The following is a 12,477-nucleotide window of genomic DNA, read 5'->3' as shown; positions in this document are numbered from 1 at the left end:
ATATCCCCCAAACTAGCTACAACAAAGGAAGAAGAAAAGCAGTTGAAATACCAAAAGTTCATAGGAGACAAAATCCAAAAAAAATGACCATTAGTAAAGCCAGTGGCTTCAAATATCTGCATAGAGATATGCAAAGTAAATTTGACCTCATATATCACTGAAACTTGGTGTGATGAAACCCATGATTGGACTGAGCTCTGGATAGAAAAGAAACAGGATAGGTAAAAGGGGAAGGAGTAACAGTATGTATCAAGAAAGTATCCTCAGGTAAAGGAATCAAGACACCATAGGAGAAGGGCTTAATGGAAAGTCTTTGGGTTAAGGTCAAGGAAGGGAAAAACAGAAGTGATTTTGTCATTGGATTACCAATACTGAAAGAAGAAATAGATTCAGTTTGAAAAACATCACAAACTTGGCATAGAGGTATGATATGGTACTAATGAGGGATTTCAAACATCCAGACATCTTCTAGAGCTGTCTCTCTCTCTCTCTCTGACAAAAGCAGAGCACATAACTTCGTGATCTGCTGTAATGATAATTTTATCCTTCAAAAGGAAGAGGAACCAACAAGGGGAAATTCTATCCTGGATCTGACTGTCATCTGATTCTCATCCTAGAGTCTGTGATAGAGAAGTAGAGGAAATCCTGGCATAGTATGACATTCACACTAGATTTTGGTACAGCAGATTTCAAAGGGATCAAAGGAAATATAGGTAAGATAATAATGGACTAAAATGATACAAAGGAAGTTAGCCCAAGAGGTAGAGAACATGCTAAGAACAAAAATCCAAAAACAGTCCCTTCTAACGAGAAGTAAAAATGGGATTTGTCTGAAGAGACAGATATTTTAAAAAGTAATGGATAAATGACTCTAAGAGCATAACATGGTTCTGTAAAAATAAGTGTCTGGAGTACTGAAACTAAGAATGAGCTGAGTTTTAAGCTACAGTGAGAGAAAAAAAAAGTATCAAAGGAGAGATAGGAGTGGAGGAATCTATGGTAACAGACAAGATAGAGAAAGTGGAGCCTTTTGATTCTTATTTTCCTTCTGTTTTCTCTGCTAAGGAGGAGGATGGCTTCTGCACTAGAAATGATAGAAGAGAAATTACTAACAGAGAGTCAATGCCCAAGATAAGTCAGGAGATAGTAAGAGAACATCTTGATGAATTCAAGTCATCTGCTCCAGACAGACTTCATTGTTGAGGGGTTAAAAGAAACTGGTTGATGATTGAGCCCTTATCAGAGATAGCTGAAAGATCCTGGAAACCAGAAAAGGTACCACGAAATTGGAGAAAGGAAAACTCTAATTTTCAAAAAAAGAGAACAGTTTGCAAACTATTGGCCAATGATCTTGTCTTTACTTCCTGGGAAAATTCTAGAATGAGTCATTGAAGAGATGATTAATAACTTGAAAGTGATGTAATGATCACACATTGGCATGGTCTCATTAAAAACAGGTCATTACAGATTAATCACATTTTCTTTGTTTTCCACTAACTTAGATGAAGAAAATGTCACGCATGTAGTTAGATTTTAGTAAAGCTTTTGGTAAAATATCACATGATCTTCCTGAGAAGATACAGAAATATAGGCCACAATGGTACAATTAAATATAGTTAGAACTGGCTGGAAGGCTAGACTTCAAGAGTGATTGTTAACCAACAAGTGTCATTATGGCAGGAGGTCTTCATTGGAGTACCCCAGGAATCTGTGCTTGGCTCTGTACTGCCTAAAATTTTTATAAATGATTTGACCAAAGACATAGGTGACGTGCTCTTTGGATTGCCAAATAATGCTAAGCTGGATTAGATAGCTAATGTACTGGTATATTAAGATCCAAAAGATTTTTATAGACTAGAGCACTACACTAACCTTAATAAGATAAAATTCAATAGGGATAAATGAAAAGTTTTACACTTGGGTATAAAATATCAACTTCTTAGGAGAATATGAGGAAAGCATGGTAGGCCAGCAGTTCTGAAAAAAAAAATCTCAAGGATTTAGTGAACTACAACTCAATATGAGTTAGCAATGTAATGTGGAAGCCAAACAAAAGAACCCAAAGAAATGCTATATCTTGGTCTTCAAGGCATAGTTTCTATGAATACGGAGATAATAGTCTCACTGTATTCTGCCCCGATCAGGCCTCATCTGGAGATCATGTAAAATTCTAGGTGCTACAATTTAAGATGGACATAAGCTAAAGAATGTTCAGAGGAGTGCAATCAGGCTAGTGAAAGACTGTGAGTCTTTGTTACATGAGCATTAGCTGAGCATTTTAACCTAGGAAAGAAAAGATTTGGTGGAAATTGGTGGTGGTGGAGAAGTATAATAATAGCTGTCTTCAAGTATTTGAAGGTCTGTCATTTGGAGGAGTGTTTAAACTTGTTCTGTTGGGCTGCAGAAGGAGAGATCAATGGGAAAAAGTTGCAAAGAGGTCAATTTCAACTAAGTGTCAGAAAGTCTTCTTATTACAAATGACCAAAAGCGGAATGGGCTTCCATTAAAACACAAATCATCAACATTTCTGTATTACCAACAATATTCAGCAGTAAGTAACAGAGAAGTTTTATTTAAAATAACTACAAACAGTATAAAATTCTTGGGAGTCTACCTGCCAATACACACACAGGAACTCCATGAACATAATTACCAAACCTTCTACACAAATACAGACCTAAATCTTTGGAGAAATATTCATTGCTCATGGGTAGGCTGAGTCAATATAATAAAAATGACAATACTGCCTAAACTAATTTACTTATTCAATGATACACCAACCAAACTACCAAGGGATTACTTTATAGAGCTATAAAAATAGTAACAAAACTGATCTAGAAGAATAAAGGGTCAAGAATATCAAAAGAAGGGGCAGCTAGGTAGCAAAGTGGATAGAGCATGGGCCCTTAAGTCAAGAGGACATCAGTTCAAATCCAGCCTCAGACCAAATACTTGACACTTACTAGCTGTGTGACCCTGGGCAAGTCACTTAACCCCAATTGCCTAAAAATAAAAAATAAAAATAAAAAAAGAATTAAAAAAAAAGAATATCAAAGGAATTAGTGAAAAAAGTGGGAAGGGAGGAGGCCTAGCAATACCAGATCTCAAGCTATACTACAAAGCCACAATCATCAAAACGGTTTGATATTACGTACCCAGTGATACTACTACTATTTCTATACCCCAAAAATAGCAACCAAAAAAAAAAAGGGGAAAGGACTTACTTGTACAAAAAATATTTATAGCAGCTCTTTTTGTGGTGGCAAAGAATTGGAAATAGAAAGGATGCCCATCAATTGGAGAGTGGTTGAACAAATTATATGTGAAAAGTGAGGAGATGTTTTTATGGTGTAAGGAATTTTGAAGGGGGATAATTTCATAAAAACCTAAGAAGACTTGTATGAACAGATGCAAAATAAAGTGAACAGAAGTAAAAGAACAATTCATGTAATTATAATAATATTACAAAGATAAACAACTTTGAAAGACTTAGGAATTCTGTTCAACACAATGACCTACTGCAATTCCAAAGGACTCATGCTATCCACCTCCAGATACAAAACTAATGGACTTTGTGCAAATTGAAGCATATTTCCTTTTCTTTCTTTTCAGACAAGACTAATGTAGGAATTTGTTTTGCTTGACTATACATCTTTTTAATGAGTTTTATTTTTCTTGCCTTCTCAGTGGTTAGGAAAGAAGAGAATTGGAAGGGAGAGAATTCAGAACTGAAAATAAAATAAAATTGAATTTGGAAAAAAAGAGAAATGCTAGGTTCCCCTTCCTGACCACTTGGTCAGGTTTGTTATAATGGGGATTTTCTTCACATATAGGTTGGGCCAGATGGCCTTTGAAATCCCTTCTTACTCTCAAATTCTGTGATTCTACTGTGTTGAGTTCCACTGAGCACAATGATGGCTGGGGCACAATAAATGGCATAAAAGTTATCCAAGTAATGTTTAAATAGAAGAGGAGGCAGGTGAGTTATGTATTGAGGGAAGAAGATAGCAAACGAACAGTTCAAGGATCCACTGGTACCAACAGAATATTTTAAAATCTAGAAAAAGGACTCCAACATGTTGAAATTTTATATGGAAGATTTATGTCCAAACATGGACAAGAATCATACAGAATGAAAAGGTGTGAATATGTTATGATATAAAACTTTGAATGGGATATCATTATGATTGAGATCACGGATTCATTGAAATAAAATCTGATAATATTGCGTAGGCTGGAGAGGAATGGAGAAAGGCTGTAGGTAGGGAAACTATTGAAGTATTAAATTATCTAACCATGAGGTTAATTGGAGCCTGGATTAAAGTGTTGAGATAATGAAGGGTCAACTTAGACATTTCGGTAGAAGAATCATACAAACTAATGGCTAAAATGGGTGTATAGAACAAAAGAGGAGGAAGAGTCAAAGAAAACTAATTTCAGGGTTTTGAACCTTAGGAGGCAAAAGTATGAAAAATGGAAATGGGTCTGATTTTTTTTTTCAGTTTAATGAATTTTTTACTAGATCAAAAGTATCACTATCTTTTTTTGCTTTGTATGCCTTCCCCTGAAGTTTTTGGGAAATCTCAAAATATGGTTCATGCCTCAGTTTCCACAAAGGCAAATAGCTCTATTAGTTCTCAATTTAACAAATACATTTAGCATGCACAGGTATCAAATATCATTCTATCCCCTAGAAAATACAAAAACATATCAATATAATTCTCCTCCTTTTCTTATGATTCTTACTTTCTACTAATGTCTTAAAGTCCTATGCTCAGAATGTCACCCTATGGTTTGGATTCCTCTAAGAAGGAAAATGAATTATATGTTGCCAGTGGGGATGCCCTCTTATTTTTCAGTGAGTTTCATTTTCCAAAGGGGTACCTACAGGGCCTCTCAGATTAATAGCAGTACTTCTGGTTTGGATTAGCCTCCAAATAGAAAAACATAGTGTTGCTCGATAGGTAACATTCCAGAATTCCAATGCATTCCATTTTCATCCCCACAGAGGAACCTTTACAGACATCCAACTTTATTGTTCTACTCTGAAGGCTTGGACTCACCCTGGAAGGGAACTGTACCTGGGACTGCTAGACAGATAATTCCTTTCCCATTAGAGCTGCATAGTCTGAGTAACAGTACTGACAGGGCAAAATCCAAATCTTTGGCTTTTCCATATCCTAGCTTTACTTTCTTTCTACACAAGGGGCCATGTATGCTATTCTTAAGTTCCCCTTCTTTCAATAGAAGGCAGATACCCAAACTTTTGAACTTGGAACCCCATTCACAAGGCCGTCCACAAGACAAGTTCCCAGGAAATATTCCATCTTTCATAAAAAGGTTAGATTTTGGGAAGCTGCTGCTGAGGAAATCTCCCTTCTCTTATTAGAAGGTCATTCTGGGCTCTCAATCTCAGGGATTCTCAGGTGGAAACCCCCAGGATCTCTCACCACTTGACTACAAAGTTCACTTCTCCATAATTGCCTTGTGGTTGGGCAGTCACTCCATTGCCGTTTCAAGTCCTGGGCCAGGAATTTTGCATTGTCCAAGAAACTCTCTTCTAGGTCATGCAGATGAGCACTTGTAGAAGCTGTGTTCTTTTGCCCAAAGGCTGCCTTCAGAGGTTCCACTCTTGGTTCTAATTTGATCATAGTATCTTTCCAAAAAGAATAGGTCAAAAGGGCCTATAAACTCCATTTTATTGGTCACTACAAATGGGTAGCTTTTCCCAAAACAGTGGGCCCAACCAATTCATCTTTTGTATGACCCCAACAGTGAAACCCCTTCTCCAGGAGATATGAAGGGGCATATCCATACTCTCCATGAAATGCAATCAAAAGTCCCACCCTCTAAGCTCACCAGGTTGATGATCATCAGGAACTCCTTTAATCAACCGCCTCCTACATTAGATAATCTTAAGTTTTGACATGATGGTGAGACATCCAAGTGGCGATGTCCTTTGGATGTTGATACGGAACTGAAACTTTGGTGTAAGGGTTGGGGAGTAATTGTCTCTATTGTACCAAGCAATATATGCGCTTCTTTGCTGTCCTTTGTTCAACAAGGGGAAAAGGATCCTTTGGTTTGGAAGTTTGTATGAGCCAATAGAAATGTTCAATAAAAGTAGTAGAGCTAGAAAAAATATTAACTATTGACAAGGAGAAATTAAAACACTAGAAGACCTGAATCTTCCAAGGTTTCCATAATGCCCAGAATTTCAAAGGTAAATGTTATACCAAGACTCTAAACCACAAGACATTGTCTTAAGACCCTTTTTTTTTTAACATTGTCCTCCAGAATTAAATATAAGCTGTTGGTGCTGGACCATGAGAATGCCTTTTCAAATCATAAACAATAACTGAATTGTTTTTAGAACTTCACCTCTGATTTTTGAGTTAGACTCTTGGCTAATTTCTGGGGGTCAGGGTAAATGCTTCAGTACTCCAGTGATTTATGATCATACTTCTACCAACATCGATTATACAACCTCTGCACATTTTAGTGGGTGGTCTTCCAAAGTTGCTGTGGTTTAAAAACTCCTCACTCAGTAGACAACCCAAGTGATGACCCTCTTGTAGTCACTGGGCTCATTCTTGGAGCCTTTCTAGCTTGGCATAAGACTTCTTAGATCTTGTGCTCTACTGATAGAGCCTTTAACCATCAGGAGAAATCTCCATACCACAATAAGGCATCCAACTCACCTGTAAAAAAAAATAAGAGAAAGAAAAGATTGTAAAATTATTGATATAAACTTATGTAACTGAAATGGAAGGTGAAAGTATTCTTATGGTTTTATCTGTGCCCTACAGCTGAAGAAAGCCCTTGATGATGCCAACTCCAGATCAGTGGAAGTGTCCCGGGCCAACAGAGAGCTGCGACAGAAAGTGGCAGAACTAGAGAAAACATTAGCCAGTCTCAAGGAAAAATTTAAGAGCCAGAAGGCCCAGATCAAGCACCATTTGTCTTCCAAGGCTCAAAATGTCCAGAATGCAGAGAGAATGAAGGTAGTATGAAGGCCCTGTGTCACAAGAAATTATCTTAAGACCCTCTGTTAACACTGTCCCCTGGACTGAAATATAAGCAATTGATGCCAGGAGAAGAAATTTTCAGAATATTTAATAATATTGCCTTGGGCAATACTAGCAACAGCTGGTAAATGAGAAGGTTGCCTTGAAACACAGAGTCAATAAAAATTTATTAAACACCTACTATGTGCCAGGCACTGTGCTAAGCACTAAGGATACAAAGAAAGGCATAAAGTAGTCCCTGTCCTCAAAAAGCTCACAGTGTAATGGATGAGGCAAAATATAAAATGAAACTGAAAAGAGGGAAGGTGTAGGAGGGAGGTTACCCAGCAATGGAACACGATGAAATCCTGCAACAGGGGTGGGAAATGATTTGAAGAGGTGAGAGTTTCAGAGGTGATTTCACTTGAAGAACAATGACTTTCTGGAGGCCATGAAGCCCAGGAAAGCTACCAGGTGAAAAATAGTGTCATATCAGGGAAAAGTTCCCAAATGTCCTCCCCTACCACCTGCTCCAATCAGAGGGAAGGAGGAGCCCCAGGGATGAGGTGCTGAAGAGGTATGAGTTTCAGAGTTGATTTCATCTTGCAGAATGATGAATTTCTGGAGACCATGAAGTCCAAGAAAGCAGCTAGGTGGGAAATGATGAAGAAAAATTCCCTAATTGGCCTCCTTAAATGGTAGAGGATCAGAGAGGAGCTCCCAAATGTCCCCCTTCCACCCTCTCCAACCAGAAGGAAGGAGGGCCCCAGGAGCAGGTCATACTGAGGAGGTGTGAGTTTCAGAGTTGATGTCATCTTTCAGAAAACTGAGTTTCTGGAGATGATGAGGTCTAGGAAAGCACTTGGGTGAGAAATGATGAGAATTTCCTGGGTGTCCTCTTTAAATGGTGGAGGATCTGGGACAAGCTCTCCAGTTTCCACCTCCACCCTTTCCAATCAGAGGGAGGGATTCTAGATGCAGGGGGCACTGAGAAGGTGTTTCAGAGTTAAATTCATCTTACATAATGGTGAGTTTCTGGAGACTGTAAAGTCCAGAAAAGCAATAGGGTGAGAAATGAACAGTCTACTTCCCCCCTCCTCCAACAGTAAATATTGATGTGAAGAGATGTGGTAGAAATGAGACATGCACTGGCCACTGATTGGACTGAAGCTTGTTCTTCATTGCCAGTAGACCAGATGTGGAGAAAAGCCCACTCATGCTATATGGTTCTATGCATCCTACTGGCAAATGGGGCAAGCAGATTTTTCATGATCTTATTTACATTATTCCTCATTTGTTTTCAGCAAATAGAAACAGAATTGAAGCAAGTGGAGCTAATTAAGGATCAATATCAGAAAAAGAATTACGAACAGGTAGATACTTTTTACTAACTTTGTATTTATCCTGGAATACAAAAGTCCCACACTTGCTCATGATCATTTCAATCTTTTGTGTGTATGCCTTTCTAGTCATTGAGCATCCAGGAATTTGTGACTGAAGTAACCACTCTACAGCGGGAAATGCAGATGTTAGCAAAGAGCCAACATGATTTATCAGCACGAAATAAGCAACAAGAACTACGACTAGAGGCAGAACGAAAAATGAGGCTAGAGTTGGAGAGTCGGTGCCAGGTAAAGAGCTTCTGTTTAGGTCAGAGGCTGAGTCATCCATGATCACATGCTGAAGCCCAGCATAATACCTGATATATTTTCTGAATATAGTGGAAAAACCTTAGTCTACCCTGATAGACAGAAATGCAAAATTTGGGCCTATCCCCCTAGTAATACCTGGAGGAAACTATAGCATTGACTACACAAAAAATAGCACTTATGGGTTTATTAGAACAAAGCCCACATTCTTAAAATATAGTTGACTATATATGGCCTCAAAAGATATTTGAGATCTTCTTTTTCAGGGCCTTCCTACTTCTTAATATTTACACTCTAGAAAGTATTGCTATTCTAGTAGTACCAGTCAGCAAGCCCAGGGCTAGAATTGTTCTGAGTGCTAGGGACACAAAGTCAGCCAGTAAAAGAACTCTTGCTCTCAAGGAGCTTACGTTCTATTGGGGGAATCAATATGAACCTTTATAAATATGTCCAGAGTAATACATACAAAGTTAATACAAGGTAGTTGTGGAGGGAAGTTCTTGAGAAGATCAAGAAAAGCTTTTTAATATGTTATATATTTTGCCAAATATTTCCTAATTACATGTAAAAAAATTTTTAACATCCATTTGATAAAATTTTGATTGCCAAATTCTTTCCCTCCCTCCATTCTCCCTCTCTCCTTGAGGAAGCAAGCCATTTGATATTTATTATATGAAGAAAAGCTTAGGTAAAAAGTGGAGCATAGTCTGTATCTTTTTCTAAAATAACATTTTATTTTTTTCCCCAGTTACATAAAAAACAACATTAATATTTAACATTCTGTTTTTTGTTTTGAGTTGCAAATTTTCTTTCTCTCTCTTTCCCTACCCTTCCCCCTCCCTGAGACAGTAAGCAATCTGATACAGGTTATACATGTGCAATAATGTAAAACATTTCCATATTAGTCATTTTGTGGAAGAAAACTCAAACCAAAATAAAAATAAGAAAGAAAGAAAGAAAGAAAGTTCAATTCCACTTCCCAGAGCCAAGATGGCAGAGTAAGAAGTCACTCTCACCCTCCCTTATTGACCTCTGAAAGCCCAGAAAATATCACCCCAGGAAAAATCCTGGAACAGCTGAACCAGCAGAAAGATGGGGTGCAGCAGTCTTGTAGCCCAGGAAGCTTGGGCGACTAACGGGAAAGACTCCTCTCACTTTGGGAGAAGGGGAGTACGGAATAGGAGGCATCCCAGCAAGCTAGCGTAAAGCCCCACCTCAGTATACCAGGGAGAGATCCTGAACCCCAGACTGGTAGAGCAGGCAAGCACCAATACCAGGACCGCCAAATACCTTACTACAGGCAGGGGACCTAGTAGACATCGGCTCAGAAAACTACCACGTGCCATGACATTCTCTGGCAGCCAAGTCTCCTGGTGCCTCAGCAAAACTCTGGGAAGCACAACTCCAAGAGATAACGCTCCAGGCTGAAAGACATCCTTCAGCAGCGAAACATCCTTGTGCAAGGCCCAGGTGAGCAGGAGCCAAAGAAAGGAGCACAATGTCCAGGTGAGCAGACATCTTCCAGGGGCCAGATTCCCCATCCCTACCCCTAGAGCTCCCATGTTGCTAATTCCAGCCCAACACCAGATAATTAGTAATCCTACAGCCTCCAACTGCCAGCACCTGAGGCCCCAGCACACAAAGCCAGTGACCAGGCCCCAGGCTTCCAGCACAAGAAGCTTTGGTCAGTGCCCCCTGATCTCCAGCAGGAAAGTTCAATTTTTTTTTTTAAAGTCAGGAAATAAGCAAACACCATGAGCAAAAAGAAACGTACAATGACCATAGTTTCTTATTATGGGGATAGGGAAAATCAAGGCAGAAATTCAGAAGAGGACAACATTGTCAATATACCCACATCCAAAACATCAAAAGTAAATATGAACTGGTCTCAAGCCCAAAAAATCTTCTTGGAGGAGCTCAAGAAGAATTTTAAAAGTCAAATAAGAGAGATAGAATAAAAATTGGGAAAAGAAATGAGAGATATGCAAGAGAGAGTCAATAGCTTGGAAAAGGAAGACAAAAATTAACTGTAGAAAACAAGTCCTTAAAAAATACAATTGGCCAACTGGAAAAAAAAAGTTCACTGAAGAAAACAACTCCTTAAAAAGCAAAACTGGCCAAATGGAAAAGGAGGCACAAAAACTAACCGAAGAAAATAATTCATTAAAAATTAGAATTGGGCAAATGGAAGCTAATGACACTATGAGAGAATGAGAATCAGTTAAACAGAAACAAAAAAATGAAAAAATAAATAAAAACATAAAATGACATATTGGTAAAACAACTCACCTGGAACATAGATCTAGGAGAGACAATTTAAAAATCATTGGTCTACCTGAAAACCATGATAAAAAAAGAGCCTGGACAGCATCTTTCAGGATGAAAAGAGAGGAGAACTGCTCTGCAGTCCTAGAACCAGAGAGTAAAATAGTCATCAAAAGAATCCACTGATCACCTCCTGAAAGAGATCCCAAAATGAAAACGCCAAGAATATAATAGCCAAATTCCAAAATTACCAGGTCAAAGAGAAAATACTGCAAGCAGCCAGAAAGAAACAATTTAAATATCATGGAATCATAGTCAGGATTACGCAGGATCTTGCAGCTTCCACATTAAAAGATCATAGGGTGTGGAATACTATATTCTGTAACGCAAAGGAGCTTGAATTGCAGCCAAGGATCAACTACCCAGCGAAAATGAGCATAATCTTTCAGAGGAGCACATGGTCTTTCAGTGAAATAGGGAACTTCCAAACCTTCCTGATGAAAAGATCAGAGCTCAACAGAAAATTTGATCTTCAAATACAAGACTTAAGAGAGGCATAAAAAGGTAAACAGGACAGAAAAAAAAAAACATGTTATTAATAAGGGCAAACTGTTTACATCCCTTCAAGGGAAGGTGACACTTGTAACTCTTTGAGAACTGTATTGTTAGTACACCATTTAAAAGGGTACACATAAACAGAGAGGGTGAGTATAAGTGGACTTTGATTAAAAAAAATCTAATTAAGTGGGTTAAGTGGATCTGAGTAAGTGGATCTAATTAAGGGACTTTACTGCAAGAAAAAGAAAGGAGGAGGCAGAAAGGGGTAAATTACATTATATGAAAAGGCACAAAAAACCTATTACAATAGAGGGAAAGAAGGGAGAGAGATGAGCATTGTTTGAACCTTACTCTCATCAGATTTGGTTCAAAGAGGAAATAACATAATCAGTTAGGTATAGAAATCTAACTTACTCTATAGGAAGTAGGAGGGGAAAGGGAAAAGAAAATGGAAGGGGTGAATAGAAGGGAGACAAGTAATAAGGGTAAAGGGGAAGAAAAGGGAGGGAGCTAATAGAAGGGAGAGTGGACTGACTGAGGCTGAGGCAGTGGTCAAAAGCAAAACACTAGTGAGGAGGGAAAGGGAGAAAGAAAGAAAATCATGAATGGGGCGGGTGGGGGGATAGAGAGAAAGACACAGATAGAATCATAACTGTGAATGTGAATGGGATGAACTCTCCCATAAAATGGAGACAAAGCAGAATGGATTAAAAACCATAATCCTACAATATGTTGTTTACAGGAAACCCATTTGACACAGAGGGTAAGGGTAAAAAGCTGGAGTAGAATATATTATGCTTCAACTGAAGTAAAAAAAATCAGGGGTAGCAATCCTGATCTCAAACAAAGCAAAAGCAAAAATAGATCTTCTTAAAAGAGAAAAGGAAGGAAACTACATCCTGCTAAAAGGCACCATAGACAATGAAGTAATATCATTACTAAATACATATGCACCAAGTGGTATAGCATCCAAATTCTTAGAGGAGAAACTCAGAGAG

General features: G+C 38.3%; 1 protein-coding gene across 1 annotated transcript in view; it reads left to right on the top strand.

Moving 5' to 3' along the window:
- The window catches only part of CCDC150 (coiled-coil domain containing 150), a 113,444-nt gene that overhangs the window by 91,508 nt on the left and 9,459 nt on the right, over positions 1-12,477 (top strand). Inside the window, exons 21-23 of the mRNA XM_027866087.1 lie at positions 6,810-7,004; positions 8,312-8,380; positions 8,477-8,638. Coding sequence (XP_027721888.1) covers positions 6,810-7,004; positions 8,312-8,380; positions 8,477-8,638 — 426 coding nt within the window. The remainder of the gene's footprint in view (positions 1-6,809; positions 7,005-8,311; positions 8,381-8,476; positions 8,639-12,477) is intronic.

The sequence above is a fragment of the Vombatus ursinus genome, unplaced genomic scaffold (assembly GCF_900497805.2).
Source record: "Vombatus ursinus unplaced genomic scaffold, bare-nosed wombat genome assembly UNPS02014779.1, whole genome shotgun sequence".
Lineage (NCBI taxonomy): Eukaryota > Metazoa > Chordata > Mammalia > Diprotodontia > Vombatidae > Vombatus > Vombatus ursinus.
The sequence above is the reverse complement of the archived record's forward strand: the minus strand, read 5'-3'. Positions and strand labels throughout refer to the sequence as shown.